The sequence below is a fragment of the Mesocricetus auratus genome, unplaced genomic scaffold (assembly GCF_017639785.1).
Source record: "Mesocricetus auratus isolate SY011 unplaced genomic scaffold, BCM_Maur_2.0 Super-Scaffold_100030, whole genome shotgun sequence".
Classification (NCBI taxonomy): domain Eukaryota; kingdom Metazoa; phylum Chordata; class Mammalia; order Rodentia; family Cricetidae; genus Mesocricetus; species Mesocricetus auratus.
Window position 1 is genome coordinate 5,401,158 of NW_024429211.1, and position 24,453 is coordinate 5,425,610.

At 46.2% G+C, this 24,453-nt stretch overlaps 1 protein-coding gene across 3 annotated transcripts in view; it reads right to left on the reverse strand.

The window, feature by feature from the left end:
• Atp10a (ATPase phospholipid transporting 10A (putative)) overlaps window positions 1-12,487 on the reverse strand; it is a 167,028-nt gene extending 154,541 nt beyond the window's left edge. The window contains exons 1-2 of one of the 3 annotated variants that reach the window (XM_040733264.1): window positions 12,362-12,487; window positions 9,971-10,540 (exon numbers count right to left, since the gene is read on the reverse strand). In XM_040733264.1, coding sequence (XP_040589198.1) covers window positions 9,971-10,440 — 470 coding nt within the window. In that variant the 5' untranslated portion in view covers window positions 10,441-10,540; window positions 12,362-12,487. Of the gene's footprint in view, window positions 1-9,970; window positions 10,706-12,361 lie in introns of those variants that run through there. The other 2 variants (XR_005871895.1, XM_005082590.4) reach the window with 2 other exon arrangements.
• Between the last annotated feature and the right edge of the window lie 11,966 nt (window positions 12,488-24,453).

Here is a 24,453-nt window from a genome sequence, read left to right on the forward strand (position 1 = left end):
GCAATACAGAGAAACCCTGTCTCGAAAAACAAAACAAAAAAAAATGCTTTGAGACAAAAAAATGTAGTTTAATGTTTTTGAAGCTGGAAGTAAAGCTTTCTGGTGGAGTGCCCAACACCGGGAAGAAAAAAATCAAATACATAGCTTGGCACCAATATTGGTTTCCAGTTTGGGCCTTTGCAGTGAAGGTGGAGAAATAGGGAAATACTATCATTAGCTCGGAGTAGACAAAGGGGCATGAAGAAGAGGCTCAGTGATAGAATAAGCCCAGGGTTCAATACTCAGCACCACATGGGGGTGGGGAGGGGCAGACAGGGAGGGGGAGTAAGGAGGAGGAGGAGTAAGGGGAGGGATGGTACACAAGAATTCTACACTATTTTTTATAACTTCTCTATGAGTCTAAAATTATTTCAACATGAAGTTAATAAGCTTTAGCAGGCAAATTGTTTCTCACTGGAAGACAACAGAGGCACAACACCGATCACTTCTCTTTTTTTTTTCTACAGTTATAGGTAGGACTCCCTGGAAGCAAGAATCACATCATTCCCACACTCCAGAAACTCAGGAGGTGCAGGGATGGTCCCAAGCATTGCCTTGTCACACCGCAACAAGGAAAAACCACGTGTCCATCTCTAAATGAAGTGCAGGTGCCGCCTAAGACTGCCGCTTGGGCCAAGGCAAATTTAAACCTGAGCCTGATGGAGCTCTGTGGAAGCGTCCAGAGCAACCAGCCCTGCCACTTCATAGATGTCAAGGCAGAAGTGTGCTCAGAAAACCACAGGTGTCATCAGCAGCGCGCAGCCGGAGTCCCTGAGGCACGGGCACAAACAGCTCAACTGCCAAAAACAAATTCTGAGGTCAAAACTAGAGAAATGAATAGGGGAGGGGTTCCAAGGGGAATCCACGTATTAGCAGAGACTTCGAAATGTATCGGCTAACCTCAATCAACAGACTTCATGTGCGTCAGATTCAAACATACAAACTGAAAATCCAAATCACCTGTAAGGCCTGTGGATACTCTAACTCAGACTAGGCTGTTTAATTACTGCAAGAACTTAATGACAATTTTAAGCATGACAATTGTAGCTGTAGTTTCATCTACTAAAACAGTCAGATTCTTTTTTTAAAAAAAAAAAGCATTAACAGATGAAATGTTTCTGAAAACCAAGAAGGGCGCCTGGGAATACAGACAAAACAACTTTGACATATTACAGTAGCTTCAGGGGCCATAGAGGCTTTGGAGCCACACCCCTTGTTCGGCTGTTAACACTTTTTTCCCTGAGTAGCATTAGAGTTGTAAACAGCTTTGCTACTCCTTAGGAGTTTAATTATCATTAAAAAAAAAAAAAAAGCAAGAGATTCTTGGCTTCACTCAGGTCCTTTAAGACAAAGCTACTTCCCCCCCAGTGAAAAGAATGCAATCCCAGTTCTACCTCAAACCCCACAAGCTAAGCACTGTTGTCTGCTTTTTAAAAGGTAAGTTACTGTAGGTATGTTTGCAGGATGGGGAGTGAAGGTCCAGGGCCTCAAAGCTCTGGAGAGGAAGAGGCAGGCTCACCAGGAACGGGAAAGAATGGCACCCAAGGGCAGAAGAGAAGCAGACACGGGTCAGGGCATCATGGAAGACACAGGTGAGGGCATCGTGGAAGGAAAGAAAAACTGGAGGCTTTGGTTAAAAAGAGTATCTTCTTCTCAGTTCTCCTGAAACAACAAACCATGAAGATCAGCGAGCATAACCTGATGCTACCGAGAGTAAAGGAAATGGAACAGAGTGATAGAGATAGAGTTAGAGATACAGATACAGATAGAGATAGAGAGAGAGAGAGAGAGAGAGAGAGAGAGAGAGAGAGATGGTAGGCAGATAGATGATAGATACATACATACATGCATATAAACGTACACACATAGATAGGTAGATATATAGATACGTAGATATTTAGATGATAGGTAGGTAGATAGATAGATGGGTAGATAGCCAGCCAGATAGATGATAGACAGACAGACAGACAGATGATGATAGACAGAATTCCAGACTGTGTTTTCCACATGATGATAGGAAGACATTCCAAGCCTATGTATACTCAGATCCATATAAGGAACCCCGAAGAGTCAGGGAGAAGTCTATGTCATGCAACAGACTAAAAACAAAGTCAAACAAAAGTATATCTCAGTTGTAGAACAAATCCTTAGAATGTGTGAGACTTGGTATGATCCCCAGTAGCGGGGGGGAGGGGGGGGAGTTAACTCAGGCAGTGTGTGGGGATGTGATAAGTTAGGGAGCATTAAGAGGAAGAGATGGGGTTCAAGCGCCGGGGTCCCATGTGCAGGAGCGCCCATCTACTGTATATACCCCAGATACCGCTGCCCTAGGTACGTCTATGGATATCTGCTGCCCACAGCTGAAGAGATGAGAACACTCTCTCCAGGGTGCTACCCTGATTTCACAGGGCAGCTGGAGAGAGATGGGAATACAAAAGAGAGGCTTAGTCCAACCTTAGATAGGACCATGTTTATTCACCATGAGGGGGCATCTTTTCACACACACGTGCAGATGGCCAAAATGCCTACAGGGAAAGATGAAAGGTGGACTCTTCTACTGGGGCCAGAAATGCCTTCTGTAGTCTGCACGGGGAGCTGGAAAGTGTAACCCTTCAGCGGAAAACTAGCATGCCTAACTCTGGGAGGATAGATGAGCTTGGAGAGAGGAGACCAACTTTCATTCCCATCATATAGTCTTCTGTTATCCCCCATCATTTAGTATTCTGTATACGTTGTCAAAGTCAAGCCTGAAACAAGGTAAGTCAAAGCAAGTTTAAAGCAAATTTAAAGTCTGACTAATGTGAAATACTATTCAAAATCAGATGTATTTTAAGACATGGCTATAAAAGATTAAATGCTTGAGTAAAATGGGTTAAATTTGCAATACACTTGCATGGCAGAAAAGCCCCAGGCTGAAGCAGTTCCCTTGGATGCAGCACAAGTTATCTTGGATGGAGCCCCAACTCACCAGAGTACATTGCTTGATGGCCTTATCACAGGACAAGGATTCATGGGAAAGACGGTTTGCCAGAAGTCTGTTGCCCTTCCTGCCTTAGACTGCATAACCCTAACAGCTGTAAGTCTGGCCAGCTCTAGGGGTGTAGGTCTGACCATCGCTGGCCATGTAGGCCAAACCAGGAAAGAAACTCCCTCCTTATCTAAAGATGAATTGCTCCTCAAGTCTTCCATGACAGGAGGATGGATTCTCTTGTCCACTGAAGGACCTCAGAGTCTACACCCCCATCCTAAATGTCTCAAACTACAGAGAGGCAAATAGCAATCTCTATGTCCTTGGTGTCTTCCAAACTGACCTATGAGGCTGATGTGAACAGGGGAACCTTGTACCTAAGCTACCACCTGAACAGTAAGGGACCTGTAGGGTAGTTCACCTGGCATTCGATTCTTGCTCTTAGGTGAAGCTAATTTCAGGGTCTATACCCCAACTATCCATGTACCCTCATTAAAGGAGGATGCCAGACACTTGGGCATCACACTCAGAGTTTTGAAAAGGTATTCAGACTATCCAAGCGGTGTTTTTGAGAGTTGGTTTTAATCTGTAGAGTAATAAATGATTCAAAGAGTGCACAGGCTTTAGCAGTGATGCTTGTAGATGTTTTCTAGAAAATTCCAAAAACCAATACTTGTTAAAGCTCAGTTGATTTTGTTATTTTTGCTTTATAAATTGTGTATCTAAACAAGCAATCTATTTTTAAATAGAACGATGGTAAGAAATATGCTTATGCCATCAGCATGTGGTGACCCAGAAATTTGTCCGTGGACAAAAGGAACAAAAGAGTTGGCTTTAGCCTTCCTCGTTAATTCAGTCTATGCTGTAAATCATTTATTACTGATTTGACATGACTGACTGCTATCATCTTTCATCTGTTGGCTGAGTATATGGAATGGGAATGTAGAGACTTTTCAAAGGTTCTGTTAGGGTCAGCTTTAGAAAACGTAAAATTAATCATTGACTCTTGACATGGCAGTTACTGACTTGAGTAGTAACATAGGATGTTCTAGCATGTTCTAGAGGAACAACTCGAGGAGAAAGGAAGGTGCTCACTATCTCTGGAAGCGTGCTTTTAAACTGGAAATTGAAAATTATTTATTTTGGAGGAATACAACTTAGAATTAAATTCTCTTTACACAGCCTGACATGTAAAATATACTGGGATACAGGTGTAACAATTTGATGCTAAAAATGTATGTATTGTCATGTTTTCAAATACTAGATATGGTCATTTAAGGAAAGAGTCACAAAATTAATTTATCAAATATTTTCTGGTTTTGTTCATAAAATAATAGCTGGTATTGTTGACGTCTGATGATATTTCAGACAAATAAACACCGTATATGAAAGCAAGGAATACCACATAGACACTTTCTGCTCAGATTCATTCCTTGGATGCTGACATTTGCTGACGTTTACAAAGCTTCTGGGCGCTTGTTCCTTTAGTCCAATGTAAATAAACAGCTAACTACAGTTAAACTTCTCCTTCTACAGAGCTCTGGTACATGGTCCAGCCAGCTGTACAACTGAATGCAACTCATGTTAAATTTTGGTGCATACGTTTTCCTCATATAACTTTGTATCTGAATATTCCTCACAAAGATGTACAGCTATTACCTCCTGCCTTATGTTCTATATCTGTGACAGCCGTTAAGTTTTGTCACAACCCCTTGAGTGGACCCCCTTCTGAAGCTCTCTGACTGCTGCTCCCCTCATTACTGCTGGTCCCCTCACTGTCCTTCCGTCAGCCTTGAAGCAGTTCCCAAAAGATCGATGCCCTCAAACCCCTAAACGCAGTTTGGATGACCTCTAAAAGTGGCCTACACGAGGCACAGTCCACCCAGCCCATCCTTCTTCTTGCCAGTAGGGACGTGGTTACTAAAGCAGCTGAACTGAAGCCTCCTTTGCATCAATTAGCCTGTCTCACCAGTTTGGATCAGCTTAACATCCTTCAGAACCAGATCAACCCCTGGCTGCTGCCTTCGACACTCCAAAATTTAAAAGGACCAGTTCTGACTGCTGCCAAGGATGGGATCCGTGCCCTCCTCAAACAATGCTGCTTCCGGGCCAACAAATTCTAACTGGTTTGAAACGTGGCCTAGAGACACAGGGACCAGAAGAAATTCCTCTGGTTCCCTCCCACTCTGGCTCCTCCCCTTGATCATGCCTTCCTCCTTATTAGCCTCATACCTTGTTTTTACACTGCCTTTTAAATAGTTTGCTTACTGAACGTCGTCCCATACCCAAACAAAATGTCGACAGATCCATTTATTCATGACACTCCTGGGAAATAGACCTTTTGGATGCTGTAGAGAAATTCTGCCTAAAAAAGACCTTCATCCCTATATCCCTGGGCCAGAAATAATTCTTTACATTAGTCCTCTATTTAGTCCTGGTTCATTCTTTGATGCTCCGTAGCTCCCTACTTCTTCTGCAAGCTCATTTTGGGGCAATGGGACCAGTCACTGTCACCCTGAGTCAACTCTACACCCACTTTCTCCCACCTCTGTTCCTCCCCACCCCTCATCCTTCCTGGGAAATCTCTGTTTTACTCTGTAAGCAAATCATCCGCTTAGAGTCCTCTAATCATTGTTTCCCAAGTCCCATCAGGAATATTAGGACCCCAATCACCTGACCCATCCCAGTTGGTCATGTTAAGACTCTCCCACAACTGCATGACCAGAGAGCAACCTCTTCAATGAACCCAGAACTATCCACTCCAACAAAGAAGACCCTCCTCATCAGAAAACAGCTGGCACACCAGTACTGCAGTTTTTTGATATCCTCTCATAGTTAGGAATGATAGTTTCCTGCTGAAGGACTACACTTCCCAGCTTCCCTTGTGGACCACAGAAGTCATTTCTGCCCCTTAAGGGCCCACATCCCATCTTCCCCCGTAGGCATTTTGGCCATCTGCACACATGGGCGACAGGATGCTATTTCTGTCCCTTCTCTGTGAATAAACATGGTCCTACCTAAGGTCAGATATAGCCTCTCTTTCTGACTTTGATCTCTCTTCAGTGGCCTCTTTTTGTTTGGTTGGTTGGTTTGGTTGGTTTGGTTGGTTTGGTTGGTTTGGTTGGTTTGGTTGGTTTGGTTGGTTGGTTGGTTGGTTGGCTGGTTGGTAGGCTGGTTGGTAATTTTTGAGACAAGGTTTCTCTGCATAACAGCCCTAACTGTCCAAGACGTAGATCTGTAGAACAGGTTGGCCTCGAACTCACAGAGATCCGCCTGCATCTGCCTCCCGAGTGCTGGGATTAAAGGCGTGCACTGCCACCACCCAGCCAGCTGCCTCTATTTAATAAACTGAGCACCTTCCAGTCAATAGTAAAAGGTGCATCCTTCTGCTGCTTCTCCGCACCTCACTATGGCAAACCCAGCCCTCCACGCCTGCTGAGTCTACATCCAAGGTGTTAATCAAACATTGAACTAAAAGTAAAACGTATCCGTGTGTCCCTTTTTTGTCCTCGATGCCTTAAACAATACAAAAGAACAACGCTTTACATATCATCTCCAATGTATTAGGTAGCAAGTCATCTGGAGTTGACTTACAATACCCAGGAGAATGTGCAAGGGTTTGACACAATTAATTTCACACTTCACATAAGTGACTGCCTCCAGCACGGGTTATTGGTACCCACGTTAATCCCCGCTGCACACTTCCTACTGTAAACTGTCACCAGCTATAACAGCGCTGGGGGACCCTTGCCCTGGACTCCTACCAGGACATACTCTTAACAGTGGTGATATCTAGCTTAGGACTCTCAACCCCTGGCCTAGAGACAGAAATTTCCCCAGCCTGGGGAGTGTGGCTCAGGGGATCTTCCTAAATAGAGTCTGCAATTCACTGGAGGATAAAATGTATTCAGAACGTAGGCAGATAACAGCTGCTTAAAATGCTTTGTCTAGGAAGCTGCACTCATGACAAGTGCTACAGAGTATCCTCACAGCGAGCAGTTCAAGAGCCTGTGACTGGGAAGCAGACACACAAAAGGCCATACAGTCACATGGCATCAATTCACCTTTGAGGACAGGGTCCCTGGTAAGGGCTCACACGCTTTGAACTCAGTATACTGGCACCCACCTACAGTCCCAGATACTTGCACCAGACTGAGACCACCCATCTCAAACAAACAAACAAAGCCACTCTGATTGAATACATGCCTTCTTTGCACTGTAAAACTGAAGCAACGGAACCTGGAAAGGGCACAAGACAGGCCAGACCTCTACATTTCCCGGTGGCCTGTGATTTTTCTCTGCACTAGCCAGTCTGAGATGGCAGGTCTCTTCCTGGGCTCTCCCAGTGCAGGGAGTGACCCATGAGCCAAAACCCTTATAATCCAATCCCGATCAATCTACTCCCTGTCCAGCACATGTCCCCACATCTCCACCATCCCGTATCTGAAGCGCCTCACCCTCCCCTGCACCTCTCTGGTCACACCCAAACTCTTTCCTGACTTCTCTAAGAGGTGTCTCCTGGTAATCACTCTGCAAGCCAGGGCCAGGAGCCCAGTCTAGGGCCTCTCTCGGAGGCTTAAGAGCAGCCCTGGATGGAACCCAGCGTCTTTCACCCCAAGGACCTGATAACATCAATCCCGGGCTCCTAGGGAAGGAAGAATCTCACCTATCTTCCCATAGCTAAGAAGAGAAGCGGAGCATAAGACTAACCACCCTTCTTGCAGTAGGGAACTGATAAATAATGCTGGCAACTTCTGCACTGGGATGATGACAATGTCAGAAAGGGAGGCGATACACAGCCTTCATCTCTCTCAAACCCACTGATGACCCAGGGGTCTTCCCTGGTGGAAGAGCTATTCATGCCAGGGGAAACCATTCAAGAATTTAACTTAGAGGCAGGGAGTACTGGGAACATCACAGGCCACTCTGGAGGCCGTACTGGAGGCTCGCGAACAAACTGGACTGTGGTTTTGCAGTGTTAGATCCCTGTCGTGTTTGGTTTTTTTCATCCACCAGTCAAGGTCCAAAGGACTAATGGGCAGCACTTTGCCAACTGGAAGTAAACTATCCCCTCAAGCTTAAATATTTCTGAGAGGGAAAGCTACTGGAGTGATAGGCCGGGTGGAAATGGGAAATCCATGTACACAGGCTCAGAGACCCGTTAGAGCCCTAACTTGATGTGTGCAGGAGACAGACACATGGCTGCCTGGAGCTGGAGACACTGAGCACTTTTGTATAAAAGATTCCCCACTCCCTTGCGAAGGCTTCTGGTGAACGGGACTCAGGAAATTCCACAGCTCTTGGCATCCGTGTCACCATGTCTGGTGACTGGCCAGTGAGCACCTCTCCCAGGCAAGCGGGGGGGGGGGGGGGCGTTACTCAAAGGTGGACCATCACATCAGAATCACCTTCGTAGCTGTGTCGTACTCACCCCTGGGCCTCATGCCAACCCTGCTGGTCTAACACATTTGAGATCTGACACTTCAGCAAACTCCCCAGGGGTCCTCACAAAAAGTTTGAGAGGCACAAGCGTAGGAATAGGAGAAACCTGTCCGAGCCCCAGCACCACTCTGCAGTAGCTGCAAGTCACTTAACTTGTCTGAACCTCAACCACTGCCCAGGCAGCGGAAAGATTCAAGACGACCTAGGCAATAAGGCAGCAAGAACCTTATCAAAGACAAACATCAAAGCTCAGGTAGACAGGAAGAGATTCCCTGCCTTCTAAGCTACCCCAAGAGACAGGTTTCACAACATCACCCATATGTATGGGGCACAATTTGCAGCTGAAAGGCAGGGGCTTCTTAGGGTGCCTTCAGGCCTAGTAGAAGCAGAACAGGAAGAATGTCAACCAACCAGGAGACCCAACCAACAAGGTGGGCCAGCTTCAGATGGAGGCTACAACATCCCTTTCCTCAGGAGTGTCCCAGCCACTGGGCAGAGAGCTCCAAGATGATCTACCTCTGTGTGGATGTCCAGGTGTCGGGATAAAGGGGGAAGGTGCACCAGGACCCCTGGTTTACATCCCAGCCTTAGGGTTCTGAGAGCAGAAGAGTAGGAGACTTCCATTGGAAGGTAACTCCCTGTCACCAACCTAGAAGCAAACCGGTCCCTCGAGGCCTCTTTTCATCTGAAAACAAAATCCTTATTAAGGAAACTGGCCAGAGCCTGGTGGCGGTGACACATGTCTTTAATCCCAGCGCTAGGGAGGCAGAGGCAGGTGGCTCTCTGAGTTAGAGGCCAGCCTGGTCTACAGGATGATTTCCAGGACAGCCAGGGCTATACAGAGTAAGAAAACTGGCCAGAGTGGTGGTTCAGGGCTTTAAGCCCAGCACTGAAGTAGGGATCATCACCAGCTCAGTAACAGGTCGGGCTACAGAGAGACCTGTCCCAAAAACACTGGAGAAAGGGGGAAGAATCAGACAAGAAAAGAAAGAAAGGAGAGTAGAGGGAAGGAGGCAAGGAGGCAGGAAGAGGGAGCCAGGAGATTAAAAAGTGGTACCCAGTCTGTGGCCTGATCACAGTTCCCATAAGTGGACCGACTGTCATTTGTGCCCCTGACCTTCAATCTGACCTATGCCAGGTCTATCAGAAGTTGTTGTCCCAAGACAGCACTTATCTAAGACCGAGCTGTACATTCCTGTATGTTAAAGGCCACGGTGGCCGGCCCAGGACGGAGGCCAGGACTTCAGGCGATCACATCTAGGAACAGTTGAGGGTGAGGCTGCCTAGGCGCTACCAGATGCCAACCATGGGTTTGTTCTGGCTTAGAGACTAAATCGGAGTGCCAGTTTGGGGCAGGGGACCCCGTGTGGCCCCCTGGATCTAGAGCGCTGAGACACCTTTGGGGTTGAATGACTTCACAGGGACCCCGGCTGCTCCTTGGGCCACCCTGGCCCGATGCACTTCACATCCAGCATCAACTTCCCAGAAGTGCTCGACCCCAAGAGGCCCGGTGAGGCTCACCTGCTGAAGACAAGGCAACCCAGGTGGTTGATTTCATGGTCCGAGCGGTGGCGGCTATAGTCCTCCCACAGGTCCTTGATGGCCGTGACCGCCAGGATGAAGAGAACCGGGGCCAGCGCCAGGCCGGGCTGGAAGGCGTTCACCGCTGGCACAAAGTTGAGCAGAGCGATGAAGACGAAGTACACGTTGGCCAGGCGGTGGAACTGCTCGAAAAGGTTCTTGGGCAGGAAGGACAGCAGCGTGTACTTGGTGGTCTTGAGGCGGTTGTCGGCCAGGTGCTGGGTGCAGCCTCGTATCAGTAGGCGCTCCCCCTTGGGGGCTCCGGCCACCGGGTCCTCGGTTCCCAGCGGCGGCAGCAGGTTGGAGCGCACCGTGCGCGTCCTGCCCTCCCAGCGCCTTCGTCGACGCCGCCGCCGCCGCCGTCCCGGGGGTGCGTACTCCTCTGCCGCCGCCGCGGGCTCCCGCTCCATGGCCGCGTGTCGCCGCGCCCGCCCGGCTCGTCTGCCGCTCGCGCCAGCCTCCTAGGTGATCATCGCCCGCCGCCCGGGCACAGCGGCGCGGGCTCCCCTCCTGCGGGACGCACAGAGACCGAGGTCAGCGTGCCGCGCCCCGCCCAGCCCGCCGAGCCCGTCCAACCTTCGAGGTCTGCTGTCCCCGCCGGACGGGAGGGCGCCGGGGGGAGGGCGGACGGGCCAGGCACTCTGCCCCTTCGCAGTCCCCCTCCTGCCACCCACCCAGGCGGCCTGGGGCGGTTTCCGCCGTGGTGGCTCCTGCCGCCCCGCCCTCGCTCAACGCCCAGATTCAGATTGGGCGGATAGCGGGGAAACAAAAAGAGCCCGCGCTGGAAACTTTAGAGAGCTTTACTTTCGTTTCCCTGAAGCATCAGTTCAGGCCCAGAGGTTTTGTAAAAGCACTCTGCAGCGGCTGAGACCAGAGGGAAACTTCGGGACAGAGAGGCAGGATGCCCCATCCCCTCCTAGCCTCGTGCGCGCTCTGCCTGGAGCGGGCCCGACTTGATTCTGGACCAGGAAATGGTGGTCTGGAGAGCTGGAGTAGGCACCTCCTCGAGTCTGAGACTTGGGAGTTAAACTGGAGTCCCAGGCACACCAGTTTTCCAGTTCTCAGATTCTATTTTTTTTTTTTACGACGGCGTTGGCGCCTAAGAACTCACCATGAAGTCACTATTTCTGCCCTTTTACAAAAATCCCTACCCGACTGTCCCGCCTACACCTACTTTCAGATGTAATTTTTTGTTTGTTTGTTTGTTTGTGAAGCAGACATTTTTTCCTATTCTAGAAACATCATCAGTTTTCTTTATTCCCCAAGTAGGGATCGCTTTCTTGTTTCTTCGTAGAAGGGAATATTACAGTGTACATCCAAAGAGAGGTATTTGAGCCGTTTCCCTGCCTGGTGAACATGGACTGAGATTCCCTAAGGCAGCTCTGAGATCTAGAAAGAGACCGGGCAGTGAGGGGGCTGGCAGGCAGCTGAGAGAAAGTAATGAAAGGGCTCCTTTCCTATGCATGGCAGAGAGGAGTCAGTGTATGTGAACACTGGGAGGCTGGGGTTGGCTCTGCAAGGGCCCCTTATCCATGAAGTGAGGCACCACAGCTCTATGTGTCTCTCTTTGTAAGTGCAGAGATGAGAAACGGGGATACTTGTAGACTGGGATGGGGGCAAATAAGAAGTAATCTGGGGGCAGTCCGTGTCTAGATTTGAGAACCTTAACCTCTTCCTGTGACAGGCTAGCCCCTCCTTTCTCTCCCCACATTTGGTTCAATGTGTCATCTACCTCAGCAGCATTTGCTGGCCTTGGGTGCTTCCTTCGCGTGACTGCGGACCGTTCCCTGCCCTGGCTTTACTCAAATCACTTGTCTTCCATCCCTGTCTTTGGAAGATCCCCACTTTGTGATCCCTGGTTTACACCCTCCCCGGCTGTAGGAGGGGTCTCATTCTTGCCACAACCCAGACTATTCACTGAATCCAGCATAAGGAAACTAACGCAAAAAAAAAAAAAAAAAAAACGTGCCATTTATCAAATACCCCCACCCCTCGCCCCCAATACCAGGTTCAGCTTTGAAGTGTGAAAAAAAATGATGGGGGGGGAAGGGGGGGAAGACGACAACATTGGGCTAAAGTGTCTGCATTTCCCAGACTCTTAGAGTAGACCAATAGTTAAGGATTAGTGGGAAATGATGAGCAGAGTGGTTTTCACACCTATGGCTTTGTTTTCAACTCCATCATCCAACCCCATGGAGTTCCACCGTCTAGCAGATCCCTCCACCCCTTGGCTGTCTCTTGTATTCGAGGACTGCCCCCCAAAGCCTTCAGATTGGTTAACATCCTCCCCATATCCATGCTTCACCCAGTTAACACTGTCAAAGCAGTTACCTGAGTGCTTCATCCTGCGTCCTTACCCTGGAGCTCCTAGGAATCCCCTGTTGCTTTCAGAGTCAAACGCTAACTCCTCGAGGCCCTAGGGGAACTGGCACCAGCTGATTTAACTCTGTCTCTTCTCGTCCCTGCCCACCCCAGGCTGAGAGGTCTGCTTACCCTTCTCGGAACAGACGGTGTCCCTCCTGTCTACATTCCATGCTAGCATTCCAAGATTCTGTGAGTCACACTGCCCCACCAGTCTGGAATCTTCTCTCTCATGGTCTTCGCCAGTCCTAATTCAGTAATTCCAGTTGGGCTTAGCTCATCTCATCCTCATCTCTCAGAAGTTACACACAAACACACACACACACACACACACACACACACACACACACACACACACAGGATCCCAGGGTTTGTAGGACTTTTGAGTTTAGATGTTGCCCACTAGACAGATTCTTAGACTCTAGCCTGCCTAGACATGGGCAAGACTGTGCTATAGCCTGGCCAGCTCTGTGCTTGCCATCCAAAAGGCTGAACTTTTAATGACACCAGGCTGCTGGGTCCTGGGCAGATCCCTGGAACCAGGGATCTTGTTCAGCAAGCCTCTTTTCACCACTGGCATTGTGCCCTGGCATTGTTGTAGGCAGCAGGAATGAAAGGAGAAACTGTCAAGGTCAGCAAACATCTTTGTGCCACTGACATCCTAGTAGGAAGAGAAGGCGGCCCACAAGAAATCTTGAGAACCTCCCTAGAGTCATAGGTAGAACCTTGTAGTGCAGGAGAGGCTATAGAGATAGAGGGAGTCAACAGGAGATTTGTTTGTTTGTTTTTGAGACAGGGTTTCTCTGTGTTGTTTTGGGGGCATCAACTGCCCGGCATCAACAGGGGATTAAACCTGAATAAAGCAAGATCTGTGGAAGACCCAAGCAAAGGAGACTGTTCTGTCCAATGGCCCCAAAACAAGACACCTCTGGAATTGAGTTCTAAAAAGGTAGGGGCTCTGCCTGTCATGCATTCAGAAACCCACTGTCCTTCCCCAACTCCCAGCCTCTGCTGGGTTCAGAATACTCCAGGAACACAACAGGTCCCCAGTGCAATAATCCCTGCAAAGACATGCTTGGGGAACAGAGAACAAAGGGGAGTGCCCAGCTACCACCTCTGTGGACGGAAGTCAGGCGGCTTTCTGACAGCCCTGACTCCAGGCTGCGAGCCATGCCAGGCATCAGGTTTAGGTGCCCACAGGGGTCTGGGTTCATCGGGGAGACCTGTGTGTTTGGAGCTAAGTGAGGGAGCAGAAACATGAGAGTACACAGACATACAGAGCCTAGTGAGAATTTTGACTTTTATATTGAATGCAAAAGGGAATCCTTGTGCAGGTGCTGAGCTCTGTGGAATCCTGTGATTAGACTCGGAGTTCTCACATCTTCCCTGTTTGCTGTGGGAATCAAGGGAGGCAATGTGTATGCATGTATGTATGTGCGTGCACATATATGTATGTGCACATATATATACATTTATATGTATATACACACACATATATATGTGCGCACACACATGCATAAATACATGTCACTGTGTTAAGAGAAGCTTTTTCTTTTGCTAGCCGCTTTGGTTTATCCCCCGCCAGTCGCCTGGGCTCTGCCACGCCAGCCTGGTTCTAGATCCGCATTAGTCCCAAATAAACACACAGGAGGCTATATTAATTATGAAGCTGTTGGCCTTGCTTGTCCCTTACTGGCTAGCTCTGCCTTAAGTAATTACCCCATAATTGTTAATCTAAGTATGTTTCTTACCGGAGAATAGTTCCTGGCATCCTACCCCCATGGCGTCACATGTTGACTCTCTTGTGTTTCCCCTTCCCAGAATCCTCCTCAACTCCTAGTCCCTCCTATCTAGGTTTTCTATTGGCCAGACAGTACTTTATTGACAAATGCACAGGCAAATAACAGGACTTCCCCAACACACTGCAGTACAGAGAGGGGACAGTGGTTATGTGGAGGGAAAGGGGACTACTTAGAGCAAGAGAATTTACTACTAGTTGGGTATAAAGGAAAGAACTTTGTAAGGCCAAGCAGCTGAGAGTGAACCGGGCAGGTTGGGGGCTGATGCAGCATTCCCATCCACCGGGAAAGACCAAAGACAGACTCCGTTCAAATTTAGATTAAATGAATTTGTTCTTACTGCTAGCAGAAGGACTGCAGCCTTAGAGGCAAATATACTATGCAGAAGGGGGCTAAGGAGAGGGTTTTTTTTTAACAGTGGATATCAAAGGTGTGCATCACAATTACCTGTGGAACCCATATCCAGGCAAGACAATTAGCTGCTTTACTCCCTCTGCTGTTTCTTTTTCCCCGTTATATCGTGAAGAAAGATCACTTCATCCCAGAAGTATTAAGGAAGTTCACAAAAAAGCAAAATCAAGTGGTTAAACACCTCACAGCAGGATCACCATTATCCTTTTTTGGTTTTTTTTGTTTGTTAGTTTGTTTTTCGAGAAAGGATTTCTATGTATTGTTTTGGAGGCTGCCCTGGAATTCGCTCTGTAGACCAGGCTGGCCTCAAACTCACAAAGATCCACCTGCCTCTGCCTCCTGAGTGCTGGGATTAAAGGCATGCGCCACCAATCCTTTTCTTATCTCACCAGCAAACCTCCAGGATCTCAGAGATGGTTCAGGGCATGGGTCAATGGCCCTTAAGGGATGTCTGGTACCCTGTCAAGTTTCTTTAGCCAACACAGGGGGAGAGACGTATATATAAATCGTTACACAGGTGACACGGCACGCTAGGGGAAGTGACTCTAAGGACTGGGATAAAGCAGTTGATTTCTAGGCAGACAATGGCACAGTGCCGTATGGTGAGGGCTGGGAGTTACACACCCTTTAGGGCAAGGCCACAGGAACAGGGAGGTAAAGGACAAGGAGGAGGGCTACCCAGACCATGCGCAAGAAAGAGTAGGAGAGGAAGAGTTGTCAGCATCCAGGGATTCACTGCCCTTTCTAAGGGACAGGGGTCTTGTCTGTATTTGCTGGGGTTGCACAGAAGCCGTGGATTCCCCAAGACAGAAGCATGGGACAATAGGACCTGATTTTTCCTTTTAGTGGATACAGGATGTTTTCTAAACACAGTGGGATCAGGAAAGGCGATAAATTACAGTTATGGTTTGGAAGTATACCACTATCCTGTCCCTGTCAACAGATTTTGCATTCAAGATTCAACCAATCACAGCTAGAAGATATTTGGGGGAAAGTGCATTTGCATTGAGCGCATACTGGTGTTTTTCTTTGCTATTGTTCTCTGAACAATATTTTTACAGCATTGGGTATTAGGAAAAAATCTAAGGATGTTCTACTACATGGAGTGTGTATAGATTAAAAGTAACTATTGGACAGTTTTGAATATGAAGGATTTGAGCATCCATGGCTTTGGTATCTGCATAGAAGCAGAAGACTAGAGACAGATAATAATCTAGTATCCCACGGATATGGAAAGATGACTATGTAATATAGAGTTAAGTTAGAAAAGACCTTTTTATAAACAGGCTTGTTGTTATTGTTGGTTTTCCAACAACAAAATTGAAAGCTCAAAATGTGAGAAAGTAGCCTTGTGCTGTTCTGGGGCAGTTGGGAAAATAATGAGACCACTGAGCTGCAGCATCCTAAACAGGCATGGCCAGTATCCCAGCTGGAGATTGCAGGTAGTTTCTCTGCAAACTAGCTTCATGTCAGTGTTGTCTACTGAGCTTCTACTGCTGCTATACTACATTCTGAATCCCAGTGCTGGAGCAGCTAATCACATGGGCCTGCTGGCTCTAACACCATGTTTCTTTAAAGACTTCTTGGGTGACTGTCATGAGCTGTCAGACTTAGTCACTTCTGCAATGACCATGAACCTGGATGGCAGTCAAGCCCCTGGCTTTTCAAAAACACAGACAGCACAGAAGAAACTCGTGCAAGTGGGATTTTCCTCTCTATCAGCAAAGCAGACAAGAAAAGGAGCAAATGAGGAACAGTGGGGGGGGATATATCAGGTAGCATAAGAAGAGTGTCTAGGGGTATGAAACAGGATTGGTATTAGGGCGGATAATTTTTCTGTCTCTGCAAGTAGTTCATGCTGTGAGCTAGCAATGCTTATTGTATTACTGGTGATGGAGTCGTTAGCAGAGTGGTTCTTGACCTTCCTAATGCTGTGACCCTTTAACACAGTTCCTCATGTTATGATGAGTCCCAACCATGAGATTATTTCCGTTGTTACTTCATAACTACAATCTTGCTACTGTTATGATTCATAGTGTAAATATTTGTGTTTTCCAATGGTCTTAGGCAACTCCTGTTGCGGAGACTCACAGGTTGAGAAACGCTACTTTAGTATCTTCACCTCTGATAGATTAGGGCTTGGATGTAGAAACTCCCAAAACAGTTCAAGAAGCTCATCCTTCAACTGCTATTCCTCAAGAATAGTTCCTGTGAAGAGCAGTGGTTACAGCCATAATCTCTGTTCTTGAGAGGCATTGGCAGGAGGATTTCAAGTTGGAGGCGAGGAGAAGGCATGGTTGGTGGTACCTGCCTGCATTCCCTGAACTACGTGGGCACAGAAGACACAGGAGATCAGCGACAGACAGCCTCAACAAAGTATCAAATTATAGCAAGTTCAAGACTTAAGCTGATTGAGATGAGACCCTATCTTTAAACATCCAAAACAAGCAGAAAGGAAGGAAGGAAGGAAGGAAGGAAGGAAGGAAGGAAGGAAGGGGGAGAAGAAGGAGGGAGGAGGGAGGAGGGAGGGAGGGAGGGAGGGAGGGAGTGTTGTGCCCAAATTCTAAAACCCCAGAATCACCAAGAGGTCCGTTTTGATGCAAAAGTTAAGAGTTTTTCTATTGTTGTTGTTTAATGAGCTAACCCCTATTAGCTTGGGCCCTTCATCCATTCATTGCTCGTGGCAGATGGGTGGAGAAAGACCCCAGAAACCACGACGTGGTGATGGGGGGGGGGATACATGAGGTAGCATAAGAAGAGTGTCCAGGGATACGAAACAGTCTCAGTATTGGTGTGCTTCCAGGCTTGGATGACCTGCCCTGTGTTGATTGGTTAACTGGTTGTTATGGCCTATAGGCCCTCCCAGAGAGGTTGCTGTGTTGCTATGGTCTTGCACAGCCCTGCCAGCTTACTTACGATTGGTTCCTTGCATCGAGGGTATCTGACCTCCTAGTGAGTAGGACAGGAGAGGCAAGGTCAAGAAGGGTGTGTTAGCCTGTCTGGGATGCTAAAACATGACCATGGTCCCTTCATAAGTAAGGAAGAAGGGAAGGAAGGAAGGAAGGAAGGAAGAAAGGAAGGAAGGAAGGGAGGGAGGGAGGGAGGGAGGGAGGGAGGAAGGAGGGAAGGAAGGAAGGGAGGAGGGAGGGAAGAAAGAAAGGAAGAAAGGAAGGAAGGAAGGAAGGAAGGAAGGAAGGAAGGAAGGAAGGAAGGAAGGAAGGAAGAGAATAGGGCTAGAGACTAGGTCTCAAACAAATCACATGGAAAAACTTCCAAATCCGCAGAGAAACAAAGCCAGTGGAAGACATGGAATATGAGAAGGGACTGAAGGAAAGAACACAGGACTCTGGAGCTGAGATGATGATGCTTCACTCACAAATTTGGGAACCAGAAAAGCTCCGCAGAGAACAAACAAGGACAAATGAGCCACACTTGTTCAGGAATAGGAAAGTAACATTACGGTGCATTGACAAAGGCTAAAAACCTAATTGATACTGAATGCTTGGGAGAATATGGATTGGAAGGCCTCTTAAACACTGCTGCCAAGAGTGTAAACTCGCTGGAACTACCCGGCTAAACATGTCACACAGTTCGTTTGAAAATTAGATTCTCAAAACTCAGTATCTTCATTCCTAAGAAAACGTACAAAGGAATTTTACACACAAAAATAACACACTCATAACTGGTACATTTTGTTCATGAAGTAGTATGGTTAATGTATTCAAAAAAACTTACACAATGAAAATTAACTAGGGCTGCAGGCAATGACGTGAAAGAATCTTGAAAGCCAACAGTGGATAAAAACATAATTCCCAAGAGCAATTCCTAGGGAATTGCTGTTTTAGAGGTCACAGGCGTTACTAGCAATGCTAAGAAGAACATTGTTACTCATATGTGACCATTTCTCATAAACTAAAGTGTGCTTACTGTAGAATAGAGCCACTGAACTCGTGGGCATTTTTCCTAGATAAATTAAAACTTACATACACAAAGCATAGTAGCTCTATTCACGATAGTCAGAAACTAGAAACAGATCAAATCCCTACAACAAGCCAATGGATAGCAACTCCTGGTGCGTACACACCATGGAATTAACTAGCCAGCTATAAAAGCAAGCTACTGATGCACACAACTTAAATGGGTCTCAAGAGAAGAATACTGAATGGAGAGAACCCATCTCTACAGGCCACACATTGTGTGATCTCACTAATATAGCATTCTTGAAACAATAAATAACAAAGATGAGAGTAACATGCTGATTGCCAGTGATTATGGAGATGGGAAGGATGGGACAGTCTGAGGTTATAAAAGGATACTTCTTTCAGAGCATCCTTGTGATAGAGCTGTTCTGTGTTTAATTGTAAGAACTGGAATGCTGTTACAGGAATCTATATATGATAAATTCACAAAACACAAACATGTGGGTGAATGATGACATCTGAATAAAGCTGATGGATTTCATTAGTTATCACTTAAATATGTATTTATATTTTATAAATTTTGTATAAACTAGTATTTATACTAAAGTTACATAAACATATGAGCAATATATTAAGGGTAATAGTATATCTGATATTCCACTAATTATTAAACTTATTAATTTTAACTAATTTTAATAATATTAATCTTCTGGTTGTTATATACCTATACATCATTGCTAGACTTCGTAACTAACGATACCTAATATATATTGTTCACATGATAAATGATATATTCAGAAGATGACCCACAAAATGTATAAACATAAATTCCACTACCAATATATAATGGTACAAAGGATATATCTTAGTATACGTTTTATTAATAAAGGTATTAATTCTGTTGTTCTTTAGGCAGAAATATACATCTGGAAAAAAGAGCCAAATACATTTCTCCACATATGGAATTCAGTTTGTGATATATATGGGCCCACGTAAAAGAGGAAAGAAATATTAGGTTATGACAGTAGGAAAACTGATCATTTTAGGAGAAAAGTAAATGAGTCCTTGCTCTGTATTTCAGATGTGTTTGTTACTTAAATATGAGTTTTTTAATTTTTTATTTATTTATGTACGTATCTGTATGTGTATTTGTATGTGTATATGTGTGTGCCAGTATCTGTGTGTGTGTATATGTGTGCCAGTATCTGTGTGTGTGTGCCTCCATGTATGTGTGTGCCTGTGTGTGTCTGGTGTCTGTATGTGTGTTTGTGTGTGTGTGTTTGTGTGTGTGTTTGTGTGTCTGTGTGTGTGTGTGCCTCCATGTATGTGTGTGCCTGTGTCTGTCTGTATGTGTGTCTGTGTGTATGTGTACACACGTGTGGGAATACCCGAGGATACTAGAGGAGAGAATCGTATCCCCAGGAGCTGTGAGCTGCCTGACTCAGTTTCTGGGAACTGAATTCTGGCTGTCCTCTTCTTGAGCAGTAAACACTTAACTGTGAAAGCCATGGCTCTCCCACCCCTCTCCCCTTTAAAGAAAGGGCTGATCTGGAAAATGCATGACCATTTTTTTGCCTGTGCTTCTTATGCTGGTCAATTACGAGAATCCCCCACCACATCAAGCTCTCTTTAAAATGGAAAGCACCCGAAACATGTGTGCCATCCTCGTTTGTAATTTAAAACTGACCACTCTTCATGTTCACCGTATGTGGTGCTACGGTGTTTTCATACAGGCATACGCTGTCTCCGCTACTGTCTGCTTCACATTGGCCCCCTTTCTTTCTCCAGAAGCTTCTCCTGTCACACATGCACAGACTTTATCCTGTGTACTGACTGACACAACACGTGAGAATCACAAACAAGGGAAAGCGCTGAACAGTTGTCTCTCTGAGACTGGCATGAGTCACTTAAAATAATGGTCTCCAGGCTGGAGAGATGGCTCAGAGGTTAAGAGCACTGACTGCTTTTCCAGAGGTCCTGAGTTCAATTCCCAGCAACCACATGGTGGCTCACAACCATCTGTAATGAGATCTGGTGCCCACTTCTGGTGTGCAAGAATACATGCAGGCGGAACACTGTATATATAATAAATAAATCTTAAAAAAAAATAAATAATAATGGTCTCCATTCACACCTGCTTTCCTGCAAATGGCATAACATCTTCTGTACGGCTGAAAACTTCTCTCTTTTTGTTTCCATATTTTTTATTTAACTTTTTACGCATGTCACTTTCAGTTACCTCTCCCACCCCTCCTCCCCTGCCCCCCAATCCTCCCAACCCCTCACCCACACTCCACCGCCCTCCACTCCCCAGGGAGGGCAAGGGCCTCCATGAAGGATTTCCAGAGTCGGTCACATCATCCCGGGAATGGCCCACGCTCTTCCCCATGTGTCCAGGCTGAGAGAGCATCCTTCCACATGGCATGGGCTCCCAGAGTCCCTCTGTATGCCAGGAACAAATACTGCTTGCTCCACTCTCCAAGGTCCCACAGATTGCCAAGGCCTCCTCTCTGTCACCCAGGTTCGGTGGGAGGGTGTCTGGATCAGTCCCATGTTGGCCCCCCCAATCATCAGTCTGGGGTCCATGTGATGCCCCTTGCTTAGGTCAGCTGCCCCTGTGGGCCTCGCCAGCCTGATCCTGATTCCCTCGGTCATCACTCATCTTTGCAAGTGGACTCCAGGAGTTCAATTCGGTTCACAGCTGTGGGTGTCTGCCTCTGTCTCCATCACCCACTGGATGAGAGTTCTAGGATGGCATATAAGGCAATCATCATCCTCACCATCATGGGAGGGCATTTAAGGTAGCCTTAATGCCAGTTGGTGTCCTTCCTGTAGATCTGTGAAGATCTCACTAGTGCCAGATCTCCCCTCCGACTTATAATGGCTCCCTCTTTTACGGTATCTCCCATCCGGGAAAACTTGTATAAACCATGTTTTTTTCTTTATGCATTTCCCTGTTGTTTGATACCATAGTACAGTTACTGTGAATAGCAGCGAACAATAGTAAAAGCTGATGTACACATAATCTCTCCGACCTTGACTCGAAGACTTTTGAGAAAATACCCAGGAGTGGTATGTGGTATACCTTCATTGTAGGATAGATCTATCTTTAGTTTGTTGGGGGAAAAAAAAACAACCTCCATACTAGTTCCCATGGTGACTGCACTACTTTATGTTCCCACAAGTGAGAGTAAATGTTACCTTTTGTCCAGATTCTTGCCACTGTTAGTTACTTTTGTCTTCTTTTTTTTTTTTTTTTTTTTTTTGGTTTTTCGAGACAGGGTTTCTCTGTATTGTTTTGGAGGCTGTCCTGGAACTAGCTCTGTAGACCAGGCTGGCCTCAAACTCACAGAGATCCACCTGTCTCTGCCTCCGAAGTGCTGGGATTAAAGGTGTGTGCCACCAACGCCTGGCTACTTTTGTCTTCTTAATGGCTGTCATCCTGACTGGGATGAGGAGGAATTTTGACATAGTTTCGATTTGCATTTCTCCTGTTGTAACACAACTAGGTTGATTATTGCTCATGTGTTTACAGGCCATTTATATTTCATCTTTTGAGACATTTCTACTCATTTCATTAGCTCATTCATTTGCTGGGCTGTTTGATATCTTGTTTGGCTTTTAAAATTGTAGAAGGCACAGCTCACAGAGAACACGGGAGGAACCGGGCAACGCAGGCCTATTTTCTTCAAGGTAAGGAAATGAGGACTCCTGGTCACCTGGAAGGCTGGAGTGGATGTTGTCTTACAACCTGGTGATCTTTTTGCTATTCTATGGAGTCGGCCTTCTGAATCCCTCCACATCCTGAGCTTAGTCTCTCAGTGAATTCATAGAACCCTTCCTTATGAGAGAGGTCCAATGTGTTCTGTATCCTTCCATCAGTAGAATCTCTCCTTCGGTTTATTACAAATCCTTCCTCCTTGCCCTGAGCATTGTTTATCAGTGAGTAGAACTCATTCTTATTGTAATGGTCACAGGTGCTTTGCTACTTTCTTGGGAGTTTCTGCGTGGCTATGCCTAAAGTTCTGTTGTGATTATTTGTCTCTCGTGGAACCTCACGTGGGTGGTTTCTCTGCCAGTGTGATGCTTCCAGGGTCCCCTGACAACAAATGGTTTGTATAATCTATATGTGAGGTGTACAGCTGACAAAGTCCCCCCCCCCATTCTGAGCACCATCTCTTCACTTGATATTAACTGTTTCTTTTGCTATATGAAGGCTTTTTAGTTTCATGGGATACAGTTTGTCTATTGTTGATCTTATTTCTTAAACGCATGGAGGCCCATTTAGAAAGCCTTTGCCGCCAGGCGGTGGTGGCGCACTCCTTTAATCCCAGCACTCGGGAGGCAGAGGCAGGCGGATCTCTGTGAGTTCGAGGCCAGGCTGGACCGACAGCCTCCAAAACAATACAGAGAAACCCTGTCTCGTAAAACCAAAAGAAAGAAAGAAAGAAAGAAAGCCTTTGACTATGCTTATCTCTTCTCATACCCACCCCCTGCTTTTTCTTCTGTCACTTTTAGTTTCTGGTTTTATATTAAGGTCTTTGATCCATTCAGAGTTGTATTTGTAAGGTGTTTGCATTAGCATATCTTCATACATAATTGGTTTCACGATGATGTTTCATTATGATGTTCAAGTACCGGACTTGAATTCCTCCTGTGTAACAGACATCCAATCAGAAAATAGTTAGTTACCCCCATAACAGATTTCCACCAGTGGGTCTGTCTTGCTTGGCAAGATAGAGCTGATTTTATTTTTTTAATAGGGTGAAAGATAAGGATTTGGTTTCATTCTTCTTTATGTGAATATCCAGTTTTCTTTGCACTGTTTACTGAGGATTAGGTGTCTGTAGCTTTATAAATTTATATTATATTCTGTGACTCATCTTTATTCAACTGCTTTTGTACCAACTTAGTATTGCTTCACAGAGTCACTTGAAATCTGAGATGATGACCGCTCACACATTATTCTTTCGACTTAGGATTTCATTGGTGTGAAGGCTAGTTTTTCCCGTTTGTTCTGTTTTGTTGTCAACTTGACATGAGGTAAAATCATTTTGGGAAACAGAACTTCAGTTGAGAAAATGCTCCCACTAGATTGTCCCACGGGCAAGCCTGAGGGGGCATTTTCTTGATTAACGATTTATGTGGCTGTGTAGGTGGTACCATCCTATGGTGGGTCATGCCACTCCTGGGCAGCTGGTCCTGAGTTGTATAAAAAAAGTAGGCTGAGTAAGCCATGAGGACTAAGCTGGTAAACATCACTCCTCCACGGCCTCTTCTTCAGTTCTTGGCTTCTGAGCATGCCTTGAATGCCTATCCTGACTTCCCTCGGTGACGGAGCTGTGAGCTGAAATAAACCCTTCCTTCCCCAAGCTGCTTTTGGTCATAGTGTTTTATCACAGCGAAAGTAACCCAAACTCATCTTCAATCCACCTATTGCAAATAAGGTCACATTCTAAGGTATGAGAGTGATGAGGACTTCCAAATATGAACTTCAGCAACACAAACTTAGTTTATAAGAAGCAGCAGGTTAATCAAACGGTTTGTTGAGTAAACAGTTACTATGACCAGGCTATGGGAGGGTAAGACTCAAGAAAGAAGAAGGAACATGGGTGGAGGGTATAGCTCATTGGTAGAATATATGGGTACCTTTAAAGATCCCGGCACTGGTCCTTACCAACCCCTCCCATCAATCCAATTCTATCTTACGGAGTAACTGAACTCATGATTAGATAAATAATGACTTGTTTGATATGCAAGACAGATAGAATGCATGCCATTTAGGGACGAATGAATTAGGGAAAGTCTTCACATCATAGACAATGATGAACAAGGGCAAATGGTGTTACAGGAATTATCTTCAGACGCTGGGCGAAGGAGGGGACGAAGAGAATGAGAACAGATTGTCTCAGTTTGCTGCCCTGGTGGCTGT